The 25,330-nt window shown below is 36.8% G+C and overlaps 1 protein-coding gene across 1 annotated transcript; it reads left to right on the plus strand.

Annotated features, from left to right (window-relative positions):
* Positions 1–3,033: 3,033 nt before the first annotated feature.
* Positions 3,034–24,902, plus strand: LRRC40 (leucine rich repeat containing 40). Its single transcript, XM_014065503.2, has 15 exons — positions 3,034–3,256; positions 6,662–6,843; positions 7,671–7,744; positions 9,195–9,324; positions 10,959–11,082; positions 11,678–11,820; positions 12,470–12,642; positions 12,868–12,958; positions 13,052–13,097; positions 13,694–13,805; positions 15,781–15,888; positions 16,786–16,896; positions 17,962–18,039; positions 19,084–19,269; positions 21,056–24,902. Exons 1-15 carry the CDS (start codon positions 3,097–3,099, stop codon positions 21,177–21,179), a joined length of 1,842 nt encoding a protein of 613 aa, XP_013920978.2. The 5' UTR covers positions 3,034–3,096; the 3' UTR covers positions 21,180–24,902.
* Positions 24,903–25,330: the final 428 nt, after the last annotated feature.

Consider the following 25,330-nt stretch of genomic DNA (forward strand, 5'->3'; position numbering starts at 1 on the left):
CTAATTAAATGAGTAGTTCCTAAGTACTATAGAAATTATTCATATTTCTAAACAACCCATCTCTCAAAGAGTGGCTACAGTATGATTTATTCATTAGGTCACTGTTAAAAATGCTATTTCTTGGTTACAGGATTTTATGTAAAATACTTGGCAAAGTTTTTCTATTTTATGTTGTGAAATTTTCACATGTTCCATTGTAAAGCTTGACTGACAAGTAAATTGTAAAGATGATTTACAATTTGCAGAATTTAACAAAGTATTCTTTAACAGTGCATTGTTTTAAGCACTACATCATAGCATTAAAGTAGATTGAATATGCCATGTATGTTTGTTCTGGAAGTCACCAGATTGCAGAAGACTAGGCTGATATGTTCCGCAGGTTCAGTTAGTGAAAGTGACATGAGTTCTGATTCCCCCCCCCTAAATTTAGGGGGGGGAGAGATTTTGAAAATGGATTGATAGTAGAAGACAGTACCTCACTTTATTGTTAGATCTAATTACTGGTGGTTGAGCCAGTTTGGAGTAATGGTTAAGGCACCAGGATAGAAACCAGGAGACTGAGTTCTAGTCCTGCTTTAGCCATAAAACCAACTGGATGATCTTGTGCCAGGCACTCCCAACTCTAGGAAGCAGGCAAGGGCAAACCACTACTGAGATCTTGACAACAAAATCCAGCAGTCACCAGAAATCACCACTAACTCAACAAAAGTACAATTTTTAAAAAAATCATCAGTTATGCTAATAATTTCAACCTTGACTATTTTTTGGAAGGACAGACAGTGAAGCTGAAGCTGAAATACTTTGGCCACCTAATGAGAAGAGAGGACCTTGATGTTGAGAAAGACTGAAGGCAAAAAGAGAAGGGGACAGCAGAATATGAGATAGTTAGTGTTATTGATGCAATGAACATAAATTTGGACCAACTGGGAGACAATGGGACCCTGGTATGGCATGCTATGGTTGAAGAGGTTGCAAAGTCAGACACAACTTGGTGACTGAACAAAAATGCTGATAATTGGCTGAATCTGTATAAAACTGCACATTTAAAGCATTCCAATATTAAATATTTTATTCACTAGAAATGTTTTTCTGATTTCCAGAGAAATGATGCCTATATGTCGCTGCAAAAGCAAAAAGGCTTGCAATATCTTAAGGCTAGCACACTTATAATGTCTTAATTTTGTAAATTATGGTCCTTTCATTGTAAGTTTAGACCAGGAGTGTCAAACTCAGGTCATCATATGACACATCACGACTTTCCCCTCTTCACTAAACCAGGGGTAGGCGTGGCCAGCGCGTAACACATCCAGTCCAGGGGCCACGAGTTTGACACTCCTGGCTTAGACCAAAGGAAAGATGGCATGCATGCATGCATGCATACACACACACACACACACACACACACACACATACTGTTAATTCATCTCGACATGGACAGAAAATATGAAATAGTAAAATGATGCATCAGTGTTAATGACAATAAAGGTGTAATTAGAAATGGTACAGACTGGCTAGTTTGCTCAACCTATGACTACGGACATCCCTGAAATGAATGGTTTGGTGAATACTAGAGAACTTCTACCTTTACTTCTTTACTTAAACAGAAACAGAATGACCAAGAGTGGGTAATAAAGAAGTGGGAGCAGGAATTACGTCTAACTTCCTTCAGGCTTCCTCATTGAATTTCCTTAGGAGAATCTGGCAGGCAACACTGGAAATCTCTCCTTTCCAGAAGGCTGAGTGAGGATGGGAGTGCTGAGTGAGGATTGGAGTGACTCATGGAACTGCAGCAACAGCAGGAACGCAGAGCACACAGCAGCACTGAAGCAGCCATGACTTCTTCAAATGTCATTCTCCCAGGAGTTGTAGGTTCTGGATTATGGACACATTCTGTAATTTAGCCCATTTGAGGAACTTTGATTCAAAAATTGTTGCTCTTCTGATGTACCATTTCACCCAATGATGGGTCATGATAATCAGAATTTTAGTAGTGTATAGATTTGGACGTGTCCACAATTTTTTTTGGTCAATATTGTGGTTTGCCACTGCCTCCTGGATTGACTTTTTTTTTTAAAAAAAATCCAATCTATTATAGTCTTGAGAAGTCTATTTTTTCCATTAATGTACAACGTGGTGTGATCCTGCTTGGTCTTTCCCCACATCAACTACTGTCAGTTAAGTCCTGCCATTTAGCTAAAATGTAACATACAGCTGATCAATTTGTAGTTTGGTTTATTGTTGGAACCCAATCATCTTGTTTGCAGACCAAATATAAAGTGTTTGTTTGGATGTAGCATGCTGTTAACATATGATACATTAATCTGGGGTTCTGCTTTGGTAATTGTGCAAGTTCAACCACATTCTTGCAATGATGAGCTGGTTAACATACATAGAGTAGAAAGAAATCATCATAACTGTTGGGACAGAACTGGAACCAGGGCCTTCATCCAGGTTCAACTTTAACCCTATCTCACAGCCAAAAGCACAATCAGAACAGACAGAACAAGAGTTGGAAGGAATATTGTAGGTCATCTAGTCCAACCCCCCAAGCAGGAGACCCCACTACACCATTATTGACAGATGGCAGGACAGTCTCTTCTTGAAAGCTTCCAGTGATGAAGCTCCCACAACTTCCGAAGGCAAGCTGTTCCACTGGTTGATTTGTTCTCACTGTCAGAAAATTTCTCCTTATTTCTAGGTTTCAACAGCTCCTTGCTCAGTTTCCATCCATTATTCCTTGTTTGGCCTTCAAGTAATTTGTGAAATATCGTGAATCTCAAGGAGATGGCCAGTTTGGGAAAGAGGAAAAGTGGACGCTTTCATCTCTCACATTAGAAAGAGGCCACGTTTCCTTGTCAGTCAGTCTAACTGGGAATCTTCCCCGTGCGCTTTCTAACGTTTAAAGCAAAAGCCACCGGCCGCTGACAGTTTTATTTCACAAGACCGCCTCTCTGTTCTTCTCGCGCCTCCTCCTCCCAAAAGCGGCGGCGGCAGTGAGAACAGCCTGGTCCGCCTTCTTTGGGCGGAGAGGCCGGCTGGCCGCGTTTCCCGCCGCCTCCCTGGAATTCAGGCGGGAGAAGAGTCGAGGCGTCCGCGATGTCTGGGGCGCGGAGACGGGGCGCGGGGCATTCCTTGGCGGGCTTCAGGCGAGGCTCAGGGCAGGATGAAGCCAACGCGACCGCCGTTCCCCAGGGCTTGCTTCGGGCGGCTAGGAAGAGTGGGCAGTTAAACCTTTCCGGCCGGGAGTTGACCGAAGGTGAGCACGCCAGCGCTCCCTAAAGAGCGAAGGCAGATTTAACTTACACCTCCCTAAAGAAAGACGGCCTCTGCCCGTTCCCAAGCCGGAAGGGCGGGGATTCAGCACCCCAACCTGGGAGGAGACGAAGGGGTCTTTTGCTACCCGATCCTTCGGCTCGGAGAGGAATGGCGGTGGGATTTTGCATTATTATGCGTCATTCACAGCCTCTTTTCTGCCACCGGGATTTTTCAACCCGCAGAAGAAAATCGTTTTTGTTTTCATGACTTCCTGTGGTCCTATGTGTTTTGTGTGTTTCTAGTTGTTCCGGGAACAAAAATAAATAAATCAAAAGCCGGTGTTGGTTAATACGAATTAAAAACTCCTCCTGCAACTCTTGAGCCAGCCTGCTGGGGCAATATATAAAGCCTGACTGCATTAGTCAAAGGCTTTATATTGCCCCAGCAGCATTTATATTGCATTGGATCTGAAGAAGCTTCTTGGATGAGAAGTTAAACATCTTCATAGAACATCCAGTAAGTTCAGTTGCCTCTTGAAAAAAAGCACTTTGGGGAAGACTCCGTTAACGGTTTCTTGGGTTTGCAAACCAGTTTTAGAGGGCATGTCCTCATGATTCAGCGCCTCATCCCCAGTCCACCATAGAAATAGTTTATATTCATTTTCCCTCTTCTCTTATGACACATAAACTGTGCCATAAGAGATGCTACTGTCCTATACTTCATTTATACCCATGCAGACTTGGCTGAGATTGGCCCAGCTCCAAGTGGTTCAATTTTGGTTACTGTCAGCATTCCCCATCTCCTTTAGTCAAAGGGCACTACTGCTCTCTGTAGTCTGGACAATACAGGTAGTCCTCGACAACAACCACAATTTTGCACCCAAAAATTTCCATTGCTAAGCAAGATAGTTGTTAAGGGAATTTTGCGCCATTTTACAATCTTTCTTGCCACAGTTGTGACATGAATCATTGCAATTCTTAATTTAGTACGTGACCCGGCAAAAGCGCGGACGGCAAAAGCGCGATCGACAAAATCGCGCCTTTGACGTCATCACAGCGCGACGAAAAAGATCGAAAAATTCAAATAAAAATTAATAAAAATTAAATTAAAGCAAGCCGATTCACATAAAGGTAAGGGTTAGGTTTAGGGTTAGGGTTAGGGTTAGGTTAAGGGTTAGGGTTAGCTTTAGAGCGTTAGCGTTAGGGTTAGGTTAAGGGTTAGCGTTAGGTTTTTCGTTACTTTAACGGTTAGGTTTAGGGTTAGGTTTAGGGTTAGGTTAAGAGTTAGGTTTGGGGGGCTTAGGGTAAGGTTTTCGCTTTATTTTTACATTTTTCGAACTTTTTCGTCGCGCTGTGATGACGTCACAGCGCGCTTTTGTCGAGCGCGATTTTGTCCTACGCGCTTTTGTGGTGGAACCAATTTAGTAACATGGCTGTTAAGTAAACCTGGCTTTCCCATTGACTTTGCTTGTGAAAAGGTCACAAAAGGTGATCACATGATCCCAGGACACTGCAGTTGGCATAAATACATGCTAGTTGCCAAGCATCTGAATTTTGGTCATGTGACCATAGGGATGCTGCAGTCTGAATAACGGTCATAGGTCACTTTTTTTCACTTGCCACTTTGAATGGTCATTAAACAAATAATTGTTAGTCGAGGGTTACCGTATTTTTCAGAGTATAAGACGGACCTTTTCCCTCAAAAAAGAGGCTGAAAATCTGGGTGCGTTTTATACACTGAATACAGCATTTTGTGCCTCCCGTAACCTGCCCCCTTCACCAAAATGGCCGTGCATAGTTTTTAGGTGGCTTCCAGAGTGCTGAAAAACTGGCCGTTTTTTTGCTCAATTTTGCCCCCCCCCAGCCCCCAGGAGCACTGTATAAGCCTCCTAAAGGCTATCCATGGCCTTTTTTTGACAAAAAACAGGCCTGTTTTCTGTTCGTTTTTGCCCCCCCCCCAGGAGCACTCTACAAGCCTCCTAAAGGCTATTCATGCCCTTTATTTGAAAAAAAAAAACGGGTCTGTTTTTGCGAAAAACGGGCTGTTTTGAGGAGATTTGCAGAGTGCAAAAACTTTTTTTTCAAATTTGCCTCTTCAAAACCTTGGTGCGTCTTATACTCTGAAAAATACTGTACCTGTATGGACACTTAGATTCTACAGCCTAACCTGTTGGTGTTTTGCGTAGCACTGATCTGCAAATATGTATCTAGTTTTTTTTCCCCTGACAAACTGTTTTTAATGTTTGGTTAGGGATCTTTTGAAAGGGTGGTAGAACTACTGTTGTCTATTTGGAAGATCAATTTAAATGGGAAACGGTACTATTTTTCTGCAGCCATGGTTTGCATGCTGGCACCATTTCACCTACTCGAGTGTCATTTTGCACTCTCTACTCCAGATATTGCCAGCCACAGTCTCTTGTTGCTGGCACTGCCTTTTTCTTGCATTACATTTATAGGGATATTTGGGAACTGGGATGAAATTCACAAGAGTAGCAACAGTTTTTATTTAAATAAGCATGACCGATAAAGGATAAGTTGATTAATAAATCTGTGTGCAAAAATAGGTTACCTGATAGGTTGATGCAAACAGTTTATGAAGGAGATAGGAGGGACTTTTTTAGATATGCCATAGGAGCACTGTCACACTATACATTTCCTCTGCCCCATTGATTTGTGAACTGGACTATATTTTGGCTTATTTCAGTTCCTCTGGAAGACTTGTGGACCCATGTTTAGAAATAGCTTAAGTGGAAAGTTGTCCCTGAAGAATAAACTGTCTCTTAAACAAGTTGAAAGATGACTAAAGCCTGCAGTCCAGACACCCAACCGCATTCTCCCAAACTGGACACAAAACAATTAGTGTTTCTTTTTCCTGCTGAATATGGGAGAGAAAAATAGTCAGTGGAATCACAGGTTGCTGCCTTTCAACTGTCCTATGGCAAAGCTATAAAGGGCAGGACCACTCACTATCTTTGTTAGTGAGGCAAATTTGAGCTTAGCTGTTGGGAAGTGTAAAATAGGCCAGCATGCTTTTGTGCAATCTCCAAATTGCAGACTCAAATATACTTAATTATTTTGTTATTTGTGGACTTTTGAATAAAATGAGATACTAGATCTTTTAAAATTTTAGAAAATGAGTAATTCTTGTCAGAAATAACATCTGTATCCAAAATCCACCAATTTATTCAAAAATCAGTATTAGCTTTAGAACGGATGGGAAACCATAACTCTTTTATGACTTGTGGACTTCAATTCTCAGAATTCCTGAGGAAGCCAGAATTCTGGGAGTTGAAGTCATAAAACGGCCATGGTTCCCCACCTTGCTTTAGAAGAATAACAACAATAATGGAAGATGAATGATTACTAAATGATTTTTTCATATGGACATACCCTATTTTTGTATGCAGTACCTCTACATGTATGGCGAATAAATTTGGATACTCCAGAAGAGGCACACCAAAACCTCTCTTTCAGTAGTGCTGATCGCTGGTGGGAGCAAACTGACCTCAACAAACTGATTTTATCTTCTAACAAACTGCAGTGTCTTTCTGATGATGTCCAACTCTTACCTGCCCTCACTGTGCTTGATGTGAGTAAAATAACTGATGAATGACTGTTACTTTTATGTTATTAATCCTGCATTGATCACTTCTGGGGGAAAACATCTTCTGGTCTATAAACTGTAACAGTTTTGTTAAATGATGTATTTTGAGGAGAATATAAATATCTCTCTTGATGCTTTTTCCTCTTCCTTCCTCTCTTGCACACATTCACACACTCCTGTAGAATGAACAGCTTTTCTTGAACTGAGTAACCCCAGTTCAAACTCTTGCCCAATTTGTTACCTAATCTTAAATCACGGTTTTTTTATAGACTATTGTGAAGTTAAAATGAATGTTGGTCTTAGCCTGTTGTCCTTGTGTAATACAGTTTTGGCTTATAGTTCTGAACATTGAGGAACCTTTGATATCTGAAATAAAAATGTTCTTGTATTTTAAAATTATATTAAATACAAGTTGAGGAATTCTTGGAAAAGGCTTTGCCTCATATTTCCATTGCTAGTTCTTTAGAAACCTGAATATATCCCAAACCATTTAGCAAAAACTTTATTATAATAATTTTAAGTCAAAACATGCAAATCATCCATATGAAAACTTTCCTCAGTGTAAAGATGGCTTTTTTCCCTTGCCTTTCACTCTTGTTCCTCCTTTCCATCATTTGTCATCATTTTCATCATTTGATGAAATGGCAAAAATAAGAAGCTCAAACTTCTTATTGCAATCTGCACAAATTTAGTACAGATTGCAATGGATAGCATAATTTTAATTTTCAAAGTCTACCCTTTAGCACATTTGAGCATTTAATATATCATATTTTAGCAAAAAAGAAATTCTGACAATTTTTTATTACTTTTAGGTGCATGATAATCAACTCACGTCTCTCCCTTCTGCTATAGGATCACTAGAAAATCTTCAGAAACTTAATGTGAGGTAAAAACATTCTATAAATGAAATATTCATGAAATAGAATCTTTTGAAATATAGCTCTTAATAACTACTAGTACGTTCAAAAGTATTTGCAAGCCTTGGTGTGTTTTCTATGAACAGGTTGTTTTAAATTGAAAATGTGTGTTTATGAAGAGAAACGAGTTAGGTTTCTTTTGTACAGAAAAATCTGTTTTTTTCAGTTCAAATTGGTTACATGTTTTGTTCCGCATAAAACAAATCTTTAAGTTCAAAGCTATATCTTCCTCAAGTCAACCTCAAATTCTGGTGATCTTAAGAACATGTTGTTTTCTTGGAATAAGAAAGAAGTGTTTTTTTACTTTTCCAATTTAGTCACAGCCCTGGAATTTCCTGATAATCCCCCATTCTAGTATTAACCTGACTAGCAGACTAGCATTAGCATCAAGGATACCTGATGTGACCATATGCTGTATGTACAGTATCTCTTCCCCTTTTTTTGTACCATCTATTCCAGCATGGTAAGGAATGTTGACTGACAGGTAAGAGAGAAGAAAGCCCTTTCTGGTGACATCTGTCCTCTGGAATGCCATCCCCCCAGAGATCTGATTGGCCCCATTCCTGTTGGCCTTCCATAAGACTCTGGAGATGTGGCTCTGAACTTGGAACTTCAAATGTGGGATAGAGCCCATTGCCTGGCTGCGTTGAGTGCTGGTGTGAATTTTTTGGGCTGCTATGTTTTTTAAAAATATTTATATGCATGCTTTATTATTTTAATGTTGTAAACCATCCAGAGTATTGCGTGAGATGGGCAACTATATAAATTCAATAACAAAGTATCATAGTTTTCATCTGGAAGCTCAAACAGGTCTTTGGCAGCTCGACCCCACTCGAATTGTATGACTGCTGTGTTCTTAAATGATGTAGTGTCTCCATGTTGTAAATTGTTTGTCCTCCCCCCCCCCCTTTTGAACTGTGAGCCGCCCTGAGTCCCCCCAGGGAAAAGTGAAAAGTGAAAATAAGAATAAAATAAATAAATAGGAGTTAGGGGGGAAAATCAAAGTACACTCTTTACTTAAAACCAATGTGATAAGAGCAGTATCTGTGCTCTTAAATTGCTCAGTTTTGAAATCTTGAATATTTCTCATTGTTAAGAAATTATTATATAAATACTTGCAAGCTTTGATATTTTGCCTTAATTGAGAATTTTAGTTTAAAAAAATAAATAAATCCTGGATGTAAAGAATATTATTATTTCTGTTAATATAATCCCTGAATTGTAAGCCACTGACTAGTTCTAGGATTGCATGATTCTTAGTTCTTAACTTAGTAGAGAAAATAATTACACAATAGGCAGATTAGTTAAGGTAATAGTTCAAACAAGCAAAAGTAGTTCATACTGTAGTTATTTATTAAACTTAATAGCAGACCAATTGTATATTAATGCAGCCTTTTACAATTTGTATTTTATCAATAGTCATAATAAACTGCAAAAGATACCAGAAGAGCTTACTCAGCTAAAACACTTGAGGAGTCTGCTTCTCCAGCACAATGAATTGTATCACTTGCCTGATGAATTTGGACAACTTGTCAGTTTGGAAGAGTTGGTAAGTAGAAGCTGATGGTTTATGACTTTCTCTTTTGGTTGTAGTTGCTACTGTTTGAATTGATTTGTTACTCATAGACTAAATATAGTATATTTCTAGGACTTGGAGTAGGTGAAACACCCCCCCCCAGTACAGGTAGTCTTTGACGGACAGTTCATTTAATGACTGTTCAAAATTACAATGGCACTGAAAAAAGTGCCTTATGGACCACTTTTCATACTAATGACCATTGCAGCATCCCCATGATCACATGATCAAAATTCAGACTCATGGCAACTGACTCATATTTATAACGGTTGCAGTGTTGCAGAGTCATGTGATTACCTTTTGCAACCTTCTGACAAGCAAAGTCAATGGGGAACCAGATTCATTTAACAGCCATGTTAATCGCGTAACAACTGCAGTGATTCACTTAACAACTACAACAAGAAAGATAATAAAATTGGGCAAAATTTGCTTAACAACTCTCTTAGCAACACAAATTATGGTTGTAAATCTAGGACTTCCTGTAAAGGTTGAAAAAAGACAAGGCAGTTTATACAATTTCCCTAAGAATGAGATACTCACTACAAAGCAATGAAAGCTGCAAAAAGAGAGGTTGACAATTTTATCTCTAGTTTCTCTGCCTCTTCGAAATCCTGCCTGTACTTCTGGTAGTTCTCGATCTACATACTGCTGGAGCCTAGCTTGTAGGATTTTGAGCATAACTTTACTAGCATGTGAAATGAGTGCAATAGTGCGATAGTTTGGACATTCTTTGGCATTGCCCTTCTTTGGAATTGGAATGTAAATTGACCTTTTCCAATCCTGTGGCCACTGCTGAGTTTTCCAAATTTGGTGGCAAATTGAGTGTAGCACTTTTATTGCATTGTTTTTTAAAACATTTTGAATAGCTTTACTAGCATGTGAAATGAGTGCAATAGTGCGATAGTTTGGACATTGAATATTGTCACCTCCACTAGCTTTGTTGTTGCTCAGATTTTCTAAGGCCCATTTGACCACTTTCGAGGACGTTTGGCTCGAGGTCAGTGACCAACCCATCTTGGTTATCAGGGATGTTAAGCTTGTTCTTGTATAGTTCTGTGTAATTTTGCCACCTTTTCTTAATCTCTTCTGTCTGTCTTAGGTATCTGTTAGGTGTGTTTTCCCCCCATCCCCCGGTCCATTTTTGGTCCCAGGAGGCTGTAGGGAGGCCTATTAGACCCTGCACATGCACAGAGGGTGGGAAGAGTCGAGTATGCATGCCCAGGGGGGCAGAACATGTGGGGTGAGCTGTCGTGTGTGCATTGCATTATGGGTGCGGGCGCGCAGGTGCTTTTGGCACGCAATGACAAAAAGGTTAGCATCACTGTAATAGGATATGCCAAAGCTTTGATGTCAGAACTCAAAGTGTTAGGTAGAATTGGGCTAACCAATTTGTTTTCAGCTAACCCAGATCCAAGTTTCTTAAATAGGTTATAAATTGCAACTTACGTTTTCTCACATAGTTAAGGTTCAAAATATGGTTTTCTTTTTCTTTCTTCTTTCTTTCTTTCTTTCTTTCTTTCTTTCTTTCTTTCTTTCTTTCTTTCTCTCTCTCTCTCTCTCTCTCTCTCTCTCTCTCTCTCTCTCTCTTTCTTTCTTTCTTTCTTTAGGATATCTCTAATAACCATATCTCTGGTATACCTACAAGTTTTGCTTTCCTAATAAATTTGGTGCGACTCAATTTAAGTTCAAATCAATTAAGGAATCTGCCAACAGAAATCAGTGCAATGAAAAGTAAGTGCCTGTTGAGTTACACTTTAATTATTGCTTTATTTTTGTTATATAATTTTCCAGTTTCTAAAAGAAGTTTTCTGAAACATTATCAGCAGGTTTTTAAGAAATTTTGTTTTAATATAAATGAAAAGATGGCATGCTAATTTTAAATAAATTATTAGACTAAGTCTGTTGTCTACTTCTGTCCACTTATTAGTAGCACTCTGCATGCATGCTAGCTCTGGGTATAGACATTATTTTCCATAAATTCTGTAGGTCACATTTTCTTACAAGTTTAAATAGAAAAATTGAAGTAGTGTTTTTTTAAATTCTCCCTTAACATTTTTTTATAACATACACTGATACAAATCATGCTGAATCCCAATAGTATTTCTATAAACTTGCATTTACCACTGTAACTTAAGAAGCCATATTGGTAACATGCCATACATACATTTGAGAATTTCTTCTTATTGATCTTTCTTAAAGTAAACATTTATTCGGTTTCTGGAGGTGGCATATTGAAAACCTGTATGGTTGCGATCTTTAATTAGCCGTCATTATGATTTTGGTACTGATAACACAACTTCTTTCTCCATTTGTTCTCTTTCTCTAGGTTTAAGACAGCTTGATTGCACTAAGAATTTCCTGGAAACTATACCTCCTGAATTGGGTAGTATGGTTTCATTAGAACAACTTTATCTAAGGAGAAATAAGTTGTGCTACTTGCCAGATTTTCATTCATGTACATATTTAAAGGTAGGATTTGTTTTCTTTTAATGCTTTTGCCTATTAGCAGATAGTTGAGATTTGAATTGAATCCAGCAGTTTTTATCAAAATGAAAATACCTGTGTCACAATGTCACTGCAGCAGTTCCAGCTGTTATATACCTACATGCACTATTAAGATAAACATTTTGTCATTTTCCCTTTTTACAGAAATCCATAGCAGTAGTGATATATAATGGTGAAATAGAGCTAAGCTAAATTGTTAATATCTAATGAAATTGCATTTTAAATGATTTTTTTCTTCAATAACAACAGGATTAGAAGCTGTTTATATATAATAATGCATATAATGTTTTCAGATAGGATGTTTTAAGGAAACGAGGAATATATTTATAAGTTGTAATTGAAACATTTTTTTAAATGAGATTATCAGAATTGTAATTATATTTGTGAAGGAACAGGTGGGATTTAATTCACAATCATCTTTATGTCTAAAGCTTGTAAAGCTTGTAAGATTACAATGCAATATCACATTTAAGGAACTCTGAATTACAATATTGCCTATTGCCGCTTTTAAATTTACAAAATTATAAAAAATATATTGGCATATTTTGCTTTTTAGACAACATTACCTTAATAGATGTAAGGACAATGTTATTTCTTTTTTTTATTTTTCTAGGAATTACATGTTGGTGAAAATCAGATTGAAATATTAAGAGCTGAACAACTGAAGAATCTGATTTCCTTGTGTGTGTTGGAACTAAGAGATAATAAGTTGAAATCATTGCCTGATGAAATTACTCTGCTACAGGGATTAGAACGGCTAGACTTATCCAACAATGATATTAGCAAGTAGGAAGCATATTTATTACTTTTACTTGTGAAGGGAGAAACATTATATGTTAATTCAGTTCAAAACCACATTTTTGACTTTGGAAAGGGTGTTATTCATGAAACTGTAGAAATAAGAGCCATTTCTAATAATAAGGTTGAAAATAATGAATGGTGGAAATAATTATACTGTAGTTACTTGGTTTGATAGATACAGTCTCTGAAATAACCCCTCTATGTTATCAGTCTTCCTTGTAAACTAGGAAACCTTTCTCAGTTGAAATTTTTAGCATTGGAAGGAAATCCTTTAAGAGCATTCCGCAGGGATATTCTTCAAGTAAGTATACATAATGTACATACTACATAACTTATTTCTGATCCTTTACAGTCATAAGATAAACTACTTATGCTTTTAATTCTTTCATTTTAGAAAGGAACACAAGAAATCCTGAAATATCTTAGAAGCAAAATCCAAGGTAAATAATTTATTTAAAAGTCAAAAATTATAGTTAAGCAACCATAGACTTTGGAATATCTATTGGATTCTTATTTGTTTGTTGGGAAATGTTTTAGTAATTTTAGCAGAAATGTGTATTTTTATTTGGAATATATACTTAAGTGCCAAATAAACATGCAGCTTTCCTGGTTGATGGAGGAAAATGTTGTGAACATTACTTTACTGACAGAACTCAGTCAGTAGATTTAAAGATTTTTCAAAGAAAAATTCCAAATATTTTCCAGGCATGCTATATTTAGAACAGACCTAAATTGGGAGAAGGGGGATTAAACCTGGAAGAAACAATTACTTTTGGTGATGGACAATCTCAAAAGTGGGAACAACTATATTCACTCTACATTTGGTTCTGTCTACAACTATTCAATGCTAGGAATTTTCTAGTCCATTTAATTGAACAAGTTTGATTTTTTAATGCATGCATCCAAAATGAAAAATATTTAAGGTTGAATATGTTAATCTTTTATATTAAATACAGATTACGTTTATTGGTAAAATATGAAATAATCTTAATAGATTTGACGTATCAGATTTTATGTAAACCTATTTTTTTTGTAGATGATGAAATAAGTAACCCAAATGGAGAATTTCCCATGACAGCAATGACTTTGCCAAGTCAGTCCAAAATCAATATGCATGCTATTACTGCGCTGAAGACATTAGATTATAGGTAGGAGTATTTTAATTTTATAAGAACTATTTTCTATAACTCCTTGCCTCTGGGATGTCTTTTACCTAAAACTAAATGAATCAGATTTTAATATGCATAACTATGGCATTATTACAAGTACATATGTAACGTTTGTTAATTATTTTAATTTTTATTTGCTAGTTTAATATTTGTATTAATTGTTAGGTTTTTTTTTACTATAAACCTTAAATTGTTAGAAGTATAAAACACCATAAAAATAAACACATTCAGCTTTAGGGTGGATGTGTACCCAAATCATCTTGAAGTATTATATTGTTTGAATTTGTTTAGAATGATCTATGAATCCAACTATTTTGGTTTTTAGAATATAACCCATGGAATCAATCATTATGACTTACCGTATTTTTGGAGTAGAAGACGCACCTTTTTCCTCAAAAAAGAGGCTGAAAATCTGGGTGCATCTTATACACTGAATTCACCATTTTTTGCCTCCCGAAGCCCTGCCCCTTCACCAAAATGGCCATGCATAGCCTTATGGAGGCTTTCAGAGTGCTTCTGGAGGCTGGGAAGGGCAGAAATGAGCAAGAAACGGGCCGTTTTTTGCTCAATTTTGTCCCCCTAGCCCCCAGCAGCACTCTATAAGCCTCCATAAGGGTATGCATGCAATTTGTTTGAGAAAAAACAGGCCTATTTTCATGAAAAATTGCCCCTCCCTCCATCCCCCAGGAGCACTCTGCAAGCCCTTCCCCCAGCTATTCATGCCTTTTTTAAAAAGAAAACGGGCCCGTTTTCATGAAAAACAGGCCATTTTTTTGAGGTTTGCAGAGTGCAACCCCCCCCCTTTGGAAAGCTCTTTAACTGATTGATGAGTATTACATTGATCTAGTGCTGTGCCAGCAGAAACAAAGTCTTAGGTGCTGCAGATGTCAGCAATTTCCTTCTCCAGCACATGGATAAATACACCTGGAAACATCTACCTACATACCTACTCACTCTCCCTATCTACCTACTGTATTTCTCTCTCTTCCTCTATCTACCTACTTTCTCTCTATCCCTACCTATCTACTGTATTTCTCTTTCTTTCTCTCTATCCCTCTACCTACCTACCTACCTACCTACCTACCTACCTACCTACCTACCTACCTACACTCTCTCCCCCCTCCTTCCCTACTGTCTTTTTTTTCTCCATCTGTATCCCTTTATCTACCTAACTACTCCTTTTCTCTCCCTACCTATCTACTGTATTTCCCTTTCTTTCCCTCTCTACCCCTCTATCTACGTACCTACTTAAAAAAATTGCCTCTTCAAAACCTTGATGCGTCTTATACTCCAGTGCGTCTTATACTCTGAAAAATATGGTAATTAAAAAACACCATGTTTTTCAAAAAGTGTGGCTTGAGATGAAAGTTTGAGCCCAATCAGTGGCCCCTAAGAAGTCTCTTATATCAGGAAATGTATTATTTATACTTGAATGAAAGAAATATGACAATTCATCTTTGTTACATGAATTGCATTTTCTACTTGAATTATTGATATTGAGGTCAAGAGCTTTGTCAAGTAGACATTGCAAATAATAGATAAACCAGTCCAGTGTTAGTTATGACATAGCTATCCTGTCTTGCGATTGCATAGGTTAGTATAGTAAAACCTTATTTTAAAAGACCAATTGTAGGTATAGGATCTGCTATTGAAGAAAATTAATTGGAAATTGTAGAGGTTTATATCATCTATGCACAAGGTTATGAAGTTGCTGCCCAAATTAGATGAATCAAAACATAAATTTGGTCTGTTGCATGTAGGTTTTATTGTATTTGGTCTGGCACAACAGAAGATATTCATAAGGTTTTAAAAAAAGAATGATTTTTATCATTAATGGATGACATGTTGAACATTTAATGTGTTTTATAACATTCCAAAGAAAGAATGTTTAAAGCAAGCAAGACTGATAATCTTTATCCTTTCAAACAAGATAACTTTTTAAAATGCTGTACAGTGAGAAACAGGCCGTTGTAATACCGGATGAAGTTCTGAATGCAGTTGGAGACAATGCAGTCAGTAATGTAAACTTCAGCAAGAATAATCTGACTGAAATTCCAGCAAGGTACTACATTTTTATAGTTTTTAATATTGCTCTTTCTGACTAGCCCTCGCTTAATGATCCTAAGTGAAACGGAATTTCCATCACTAAGTGATGCAGTTGTTAGGCAAAACATTGCATGACCACACCTTCACCTCTTAGCAATGGCAGTTCTATAATCCTGGTTGTGATTATTAGGCAAGAACCATGTCATCATAAAGCAAGGACCTCATGCTTTTGCCCTATTCTGCAATGCTTAACCCTACTACACTCCACCTGCCTATTTCCCCCTATTTCTGCCCTTTGGGCTGCTTCAGACTATGCCACCCTGCAGTCTGCCCTGTGTTTTGCCAACCACATGACCCTATGTTTCGTTGGTCCTGGTGCCCTGCTCTCCATTGCCCCTGCGTTCCCCACTAACCTGCACTACACCCTGTAGCTCTATTTTCCTGCGCTACACTGCCCCTGCCACTTTATGCTCCAGCCCCACCTCTGTACCTCATTCCTGCTGCTCACCTTATCCTATGCTTCACCTACACTTCCACCCTGCGCTCTGCCACCTCACCACTCCTACTGCTTTGTGATCTACCCTATATCCTCATTACCCTGCTTTCCATCACAATTAATATTATAAGTGCCTGGTCTCTGTAGTTTCCATCTCACTTTGGGATGAAGTGTAGGCTTTCAGATTTTTGTTTTTTTCTAGTGTTTCTTAGCAATTGCTCATGGCCTTTTCTCAAACAATGTATGTTTGTTTTACTTTGGATGGCATTATATTTTAACTGTGAAATATAGACCAGTTTAAAAAAAAGTATAAAAGTTTAAATGAATTATCAGTGTTTTTTTTAAAACCGCTCCAAATAATGCTAACAACATCAATTACATTTCTTGCTTAATTATTTATTTTTACAATTTCTCCAGGATTGTGGAACTAAAAGAATCCGTGAGTGATATTAATTTTAGTTTCAATAAGCTGCCTTCTGTTTCACTGGAGCTCTGTATGCTTCATAGACTGACACATTTGGACCTCAGGTAAGCAATTCCTGAAAAATGTTAAAGCTGTATTTGAATTATACCTGTCTCAGGTTTTGTTTTCTCCCCAAATGCAAAAATTACTGAAAGGTTATCTAAGAACTCAATTTAGAAGTGTCAGAGTAGGATAAAACCAATTCAGCTGAATCGCAATGGATCCTGAAAATAAACCTTTCTCTCAAAATCACCTGTATTAATAGGTAGGAATGTTTCAAAGGCTCTGTTTCATTTACTTCAGTGAGATTACAGAATTGTGGTCTTGGGATCCCGGATAAAGTATCTTGGATGCATGAAATTATTCTAAATAGAAGCCCCTTTCAAACACTCCCTCTTAATATGTGGGCAAGACTTATTTGATTCTTATGAATCTGACTAATGTTGACACAGATATGGTTGAAGTCCAAGATTATATCATTGCATATTGCAGTATGTAAGGTTTGGCATTAAGAATGATTCTAGTTTACTGGTTGATTTTGGGCTAGATACACTCTCTTCTACTACATAGGATTGTTATGTGGGGAAAAATAAGTTTTATACTATGCTTAACATACAAGCACATGCCAAATAAACATACTAATGCTTATGGCAATAATTTCCTTAACATCAAGAGGAGAAACTAGGCCATACTTTGCATAATATGAGACCCACTTATTTATATCTATTCTCCTAGCCATATATAGTAGATACAAGTAGAAAGAAGAGACCTTTAGAATTAGGCTAATGTTTCTTAACCCTGGCAACTTGATGTGGTATGAATTTTAACTTCCAGACATTTGCTAGTTGGGAAATTCTGGGAGTCGATGTTCCCAAATCTTCAAGTTGCCATAGTTGAGAAAAACTGAATTAGGCTATCAAGAGTAATTCTCAATCTTACTAGCTGGAAGTTCCTGACAGGTTTTGAGAACAGCAGTTCTCCTATTGTTTGACCCCAGAACTACCTTCCTTTCAAACTCAGTTATATTAATTTGATGGGGAACATCATTTTATGTATGTTTTATATTACATAGTTCAATTTAAATATTGACATAAAATAAAAAGTGATTGCTTTTCTGTTTGACAATTTAGAAATAACATTTTGACATCTCTGCCAGATGAAATGGAAGCATTGGCAAAACTACGGACAATAAATCTTGCCTTTAACAGGTAAATGCTTTCTTCATCATGTGATATTGTGGTGCTACCAGGGACGTGCAGTCAGGGGAGGCAGGGCCTCACCACTGTCATCATGAAAAGAAAAAAAATGTAAAAGGAAAAAGGCTGAGGTAGTTGCTGCCAGAGTCACAGACGTCTCTATGTCGGCACAGTGGCGGGACTTCGCCAGGGCTTTCGGAAAGCCACGCCGGGCTTTGGCAGGGCTTTCCGAAAGCCCCGCTAAAGCCCTGCCGCTGTGTCTGACATAGGGTGGCTTTTGCCCGCTTGCCTCACCAGCCATAAACCTCACCGCACGTCACTGGGTGCTACTATTTATATTTTGGAAAGCATTGTGCATTTATGTCACCTAACAAGCCTGATGTACAAAGAGAACCAATGCAGGAAACTTTTTGGGGTATTTCATATTTGAAAAAGCATCTTCTGACAATGGAAATGCCTGTCCATAGATGTCAAAACGTTAGGTTCCCTTCTTCAATATTCTGCAATAATTTAAGAATGATTCACGTAGAAATTGATTGACTTGGGACATTATAGTTAGCAGGCAATTTATTTGTCATTCAAAGATCAATTATACATAATTTTTTTTGTTAAAGTGACATCTTCTCCCATAAGCTCTGTAAAAATTATCCTGTGGCAAGATGGGCAACCAATAAATTTAATAAATAAAATAAAAATAATAAAATAGTATGGGTAGAATCCAAACAGTGCTAATTGGTTTTTCAGGATACAAATTTATTTTTTAAAATACTTTATCACCTGAAATCACTACCATTAAAAATAATTATTTGTATTTTATTCCTTATAATTAAGCCTTTTATAAATTGCATGTGTTTAGAGTTTACTATATAGCAATGTCATCATCATGTTTTTCAACAATGTGTTGAAAGACTAGTTTGTCACGTTTAGTCTCCAGTGTGATCACAAGACTTGTAACAGTATATTGTTGGTTCTGTTTCCACATATTTTTTCCCTTCAGTGTAATCAAATTATTTCAACCTACATATTTATTAATGAATTGTGTATTAATTTTTATAGATTTAAAATATTTCCAAAGGTCCTCTATCGCATCCTTACTCTTGAAGCCATTCTTCTTGGAAATAATCAGATTGGATCCCTAGATCCTCAACAGTTACAGAAGATGGAAAAACTCAGTACTCTAGATCTTCAAAATAATGATCTCCTACAGATTCCACCAGAACTTGGGAATTGTGACAATCTCAGGTAACCATATGAGTCTTGAGGGTTTCTAAATAGCATATTTATTTTACCAAAATACTGTGTGGAAGCATTGCAAACATTTATTGGGTTTTTGTAGGGGTTTTTACTGCTATATTGATGTCTATTGAACTGATTTGCTTTTACTTTTTAAAATATGTATTATTTAGTTATTTGTGGATATGGAGCATCAGAAAATATTCTGTTCCTTAGGATAGTTTGCATCATTTTCAGTGAGGAACACTTTTCAATGTGCTCCTATTTTTACTTACTTATTTGTTCGAATAAGTTCAATTGTTTATAAACAATAAAAATGACATCATAAAAACAAAAATCCCTTTTAAAATACATTGAAACAATGAAAAACTGTTAAAAAGTGAAAAGAAAACATAATCTGCAAGAGAGTGAAAACAATCTCACTAATAGCATAGCCATTTTGCCAGCTCCATGTCACCCCTATCAGTCCTCAGGCAACATGGTCTTCTGCTGGACCTAATTAGGCAAGTAGATATAATTGAATGGAGGGTGTCCCTCAAATAAATTGGCTCCATGCCATATAGGGCTATAGAGGACATTATGAGCAACTTGAACTGAACCTGGAAGCAGGCTGCTAACCAATGCAGCTCACAGAACAGAAGTGTAATGAGCACTGATCTAAGTGTGCACATAACTACCCTTGCCACATCTTGTAGCGGCTGAAGCTTATGGATTGTCTTCAAGAGTAGCCCCATATAGAGTGCGTTAGAACAATCCATGTGAAATTGACCATGATATGAGTGACTGAGAGTAGAGCATTCTGACCCAGCAGATTTATGCCCTATCAAGCTAAGTAAATTCTTGAACATCATATATACCGAGTTCATTTTAATAAAAACCTCAGAATCAATTTGTCGGAAAGGCCATGTCTAAATAAATCGAATTCTTCTTTCTTCTGTGTGGAGTGAAGAAGACAGTGCACATTCAGTTGTCTGACGTTTCTAAGTGATGGCTATGCAATTAATTATCTAAAGTAGAGCAGTTCAGCTTTAAATTAAATTAACTGATAATTATTATTCAGAATACTAATAAGGCCCAAAGAAAGTTTAATGTGTAGGCTTTTTATGTGTAGACCTTGTTTCAAGAATTTAGAATGGATGAGGACTTCTTTTATGTAGTATGTTTTTCTTGCACGTTGCATCTGGAACTACAAGAGAAGCTTGTAAGAAAAACCAATCAATCAAAATATGAAGCTGATTTCAAGTCTGCCTTTGAGATAGAGAGTAGACTTTGAGATAGAAAGTGGACTTTAAATAGAGATGCTGAGAGAACATGATTTTAAGGGTAAGCCTGTAGAGCAGTGGTTCTCAAACTGTGGGTTGTGACCCCTTTAGGCCCTTTCACAGGGGTCGCCTAAGACCATTGGAAAACACATATTTTCAAAAAAATACAGAAACCATAAAATAATTTTATGGTTGGGTGTCACCACAACATGAAGAACTGTATTAAAGGGTCATGGCATTAGGAAGGTTGAGACCCATTGCTGTAGAGGATAAAAAGATATTTTAATAAGTGGCAAAATTATTACTGACAGGTAATAATAGATTATATATACAATACTGCTATTGGATGTTTGTTTAATCTAGCAAAATCCTTATGCGAATGGAAGCATTTTGAAGATGTTGATTCAGCTTTCTGCAGTTTGAATGAGAAGAGTCTCCATGGATTTCCTCACTCCCTCTGAATGTTTCTGTATTCTTATAGACTCTGCAACTGAATGAACAGGAGTTCTAATTGGTTTCTGTCTTTCTCTTAGAGTACTTTTATTGGAAGGTAACCCTTTCCGAACTCCCCGTGCAGCTATTCTGGCTAAGGGAACAGCTGCTGTGCTTGAGTATCTGAGAAGCAGGATTCCTACTGTTGCTGCTGATGTGAACTAAAAAGTGTGCAACATCTTACTTTCTGAAGAACGAAGATCATGGCCTTTGTTGTTGAGAAACATAACTTGAAAATGCATATGCTAGAAAGTTGCTTCTAGGGTTCTCAAAGGATTTTAGTCTACCTGCAGGGACCTCAGGCTGTTTTTGGGATCATACTTGTATGGCATATATTTGGGTGAGTGATATATGACTCTACCCAGCAAAAGCAAATGGTTGCTTATGGTCTTCAACATATATATCTGATATGGCCATGTTCTAATTTTATATTTGGTACTTCTCAGCTGTTTAGAAATCTGTTTATATGTTTTAAGCACCCCAAAAATGTGTTTGCTATTGCTATTATAGAAGAAGTATAAATTAAAGATTTGGTTCCCACTGGTATTTTGGAACATGAATATAATACATATTTTAAAATCAGATTCATTTTCAAAAATAGCATTTATACACGTTTACAAATGCAAAAAATACTTATGGAACAAACGCACAACATAGAGTACAAATATTAGGAAGTAGTACCTTGATCCAGAGTATTCCCAACTTTGGGGCTGGTAGGCTGTCATGGTTTTTTCATTGGCATCATTGCAAATATTAGTTTTGTAGGAAGCAAACTGGTGAAGTTCTGTTCTGTTCTATTAATTCTTTCATTCCCCTCCCCCCCTCCCAATATATCACGTTGAAAATACCCTCTTCAAATGTTTTCCTTGTATTCTGTCCTAGTATGTTTGTTTCTTAATTGAAAGGATAAATATACTTATTTCATTGCGGTATCCTACTTGGCTTGCTTTCAGATTATTTTATTCTGATATAAGTCCCTGTCTGAGTGAGGATTCCTGCCAAATTCCAGTCCTGAAATACTAAGTAAACATTCAGTTAATGGATGAGTTGTACTGTTGAATCACCAGACTGAGATTTTAATTCCTTGTATAATACTGTTCAGCAATATATGGAATTCATTGTTGGACACTGGCAAGTACTGAGGGTGATTGCAAAAGCTACAATCCTAATTGAATACAAGCTTAAGAGATAGCTGGTTCTAACTCAGGCATGGGCAGCAATGCCCCTTTAAAACCTGTGGATTTCAACTCCCAGAATTCCTGAGCCAGGCATGGCTGCTGGCTCAGGAATTCTGGGGAATGAAGTCCATAGGTCATAAAGGGGCCATAATTGGCCATCCAGGTCTAGTTTTCACCCATACAACCCCACACCTTCCTATCCCAATCAGCTGTTCCAGTAAAAGGCAATTACTCCAGAATCTTGATATTAGATGCTGACCATTGATACACTAAATGAAGTCCTATTTTAGAGAAAATGATTAGAGGTAAAGAGGGTTCAGTGGCATCTTCTAGATGTCTGCTTTTGTCTATATAATAAAATGTTTTGGGTTTTCTAAATATGGTGGAAGGAATTCTTACAGATCAAAGAGGTGCTTCTAGGCATTAATTATAATCTACAATAAGTATCCTTAAGTGCTCCTGTGTGAAGCAGTAGACACTGACCTTTTTAGCTGCTGGGAAGTTAAGGATAGCATAAAGCTACACTAGTGCATTAAACGTTTGTATCTGTGTGTATGTGAGAGAGAGGGTGAAGAAGGAGGGAGAGAGATTGACATTTCACATCTAGCCAGCTCTGCCAGATGCTTTCCACCCTATATGAACTTTAGCTATAGCAGGATCATCAACCTTCAAAATTCAAAAACCCCAGGAGAGCAAATGTTCACTCTATGGTGGCAGCTGCTGGGAAAGTAACCTTTTAAGCTGCTCTTTTATGTTCCAAACTATGCTTCAGATAAAGTTGGGGAATCTTTAAAAAATTAAAACTAACTCTGAATCTGAGTACAAATAAAACCAAAGTTCCAACGAGAGACTTGCTGCTGATTATTGATGCTTGCTTTCTGTGAGGGATAAAAGATGAAAATGTTGCAATACATTGCTCTGAAGGCAGAATGTTTACAATAAGGTGACTTTATTTATACAATAGACTTTTTAATATATTATTCAAAACACTTTTTTTAAATACTGAAAAAATTTGAGTACATCAAAGCCGAAAATGGCTCTGCTATACGCTGCACAGCATTGTTTGAGTCCCTGTATTCTTTTTATGTACAGAAAGCATCTGCAAAATGCATTCTAGACACAATATACACCTTACTAGTTAGTGTCAATACGCAAAGTAAAATGGAAAAGATACTATCTGTATGTGCAAATTAAAGATAATTGATTTCACTGAATCAATTCATTTAAAATATAGCTTTAAAGTACTTTTTCACATAAAATGAAGCAGCTTTCAAGTTCAGTAAATCTGTATACTGCAAAACATTGAATTACATTCACAATCTATGTTCATAAAGTAGTAAATGATTCTTCATTCAGCCTTATTTACAATGATACTGTAATTAAACTGAAAAGTATTTTGTCATATAGCAATCTTTTTAACACATACAAAAATGACAGTTCTGTATATAATTTAAGCTCAAAATCACAATTGTTTCAAAATATTAATTACAATACAGCTATCTCTATAATTAAACATGTGTTTTATAAAATGGTAAAATTTGTAATAAAGTAAGTTGTTGGTATTTACTTGATTACAGTACTCACAAGTAGAAAAACGTAACTAATAAGTCTTTGTCTTGCCCAGTGTTAAGCCACTTAAGCTAGCAAAGAGGCAGGAAAGGCCCCGATTTATAAAAATTCAGCCTCTTGTGCTGAACTGGTGTGGCTTATCGATGTTCAGAATAAAATTTCACAAAGGGGCATGAACATTCTAGATGGAATGAAATGCTGTGGAAACTTAATGCACATTTAAAGTTCATAAAGATTCAAGACTAGTCTGAAATTCATTTTTAAAAAAAGAATCCACTATCGAGAATTTGTGTGCTGAGACAAACATTCTTAGCCTCTGGGTGTCGCTGTTGGATTTCTCAAACAGGATTATCATTGTAGTAAGTACATAAAGTGAGTTTTTAAACTACAAGCAATGCATTTTTAAAAAAAATTCTAACCTTTGATTTAAAAAATGTTTAATACTCGTCTCCTGTTTGGAATGTAGGGTAACAAAGGCATACATGAACAAAAGGAAAAATATAATAATTTCGAATGGATCTTAGGTATTTTACTAAAAATAATGTTTTATAGCTCTTAAGTACTCTTCAATTCCACCTTTTACTTTAGGAACGTGAAAGTTACAATCATGGAAAACTTCAGTCGGTCAATGGAAATGGTTGCTCTTGGTGTGATTGAATCTTACCAATAGCTCTTCTCATTTACTTGGGCATTTTGAAAAAAAGGCATGCATTGTTGCCAGAAACAGAACTCAAAACACTCACAAGCTAGCTCAGTACAATGCTTATATTTTTACTGAGAAAAGGAGGCACAGCTTGCTGTGACAAAGTCTTTCATGCGCTCCTCAGTTAAGGATATATTTTCTCCAAAATGTCATAGGCATAAGATTTACAATGGGGCTTTTTTTTTTGCAGAAGTTTCATTACGCAAGTAATATCATCAGTGCTATATGTTACCAAGCACTGATAATGAAATGTCTGCAAGAAAATAACCAAGCCCAGGAGTACCAAGGACCCCTCATTTCAACCCTGAGCTACAAATATTCTTTATAGATTTACAGTGATTAAATCTCCATGAAAAAATTACATTTGAATTCAAAAATCTGAACCAATTTAACATGATGAGGTCTTTAGTGCAAAAGGATATACTGAAGCTATGAAAGTAATAAATCTGATATTGCCATGAAAAACTACTAAGGGAATCTGTCAGCTACAAAGTGAAGGAAGACAATCTGGACAAAACTGGGAAGTTTGACAATACATTTTGTGAGAGATTTTAAATGGTACTCACCATTGGCAGCAAGGGCAAAATAGAATTCACAACAGCAAAACAGTTCACTTTCCTAACCATTGTCCTAATGTGCCCCTGATTAATAGTTAATTGTATCTTCTTATACTAATATTTACACATGAATTAAAAACTTTACATCATTTGTATGAGAAGAACAGAAGTCTAATTTTAACCAGTTGCAATTTTAAAGAGGCGCTTGTATGAAAGAAGTTTAAAAATGGCTGCCTAGATACATCCTAGGATTTATTTTACTTGATTTTTTTTAAAAAATGTCATACCTATCAAAATGATTCCATGTGG

The sequence above is a fragment of the Thamnophis sirtalis genome, unplaced genomic scaffold (assembly GCF_051295495.1).
Source record: "Thamnophis sirtalis isolate CommonGarterSnake01/CBP01778 unplaced genomic scaffold, rThaSir2_p1.2 scaffold_7, whole genome shotgun sequence".
In the NCBI taxonomy this organism is placed as follows: domain Eukaryota; kingdom Metazoa; phylum Chordata; class Lepidosauria; order Squamata; family Natricidae; genus Thamnophis; species Thamnophis sirtalis.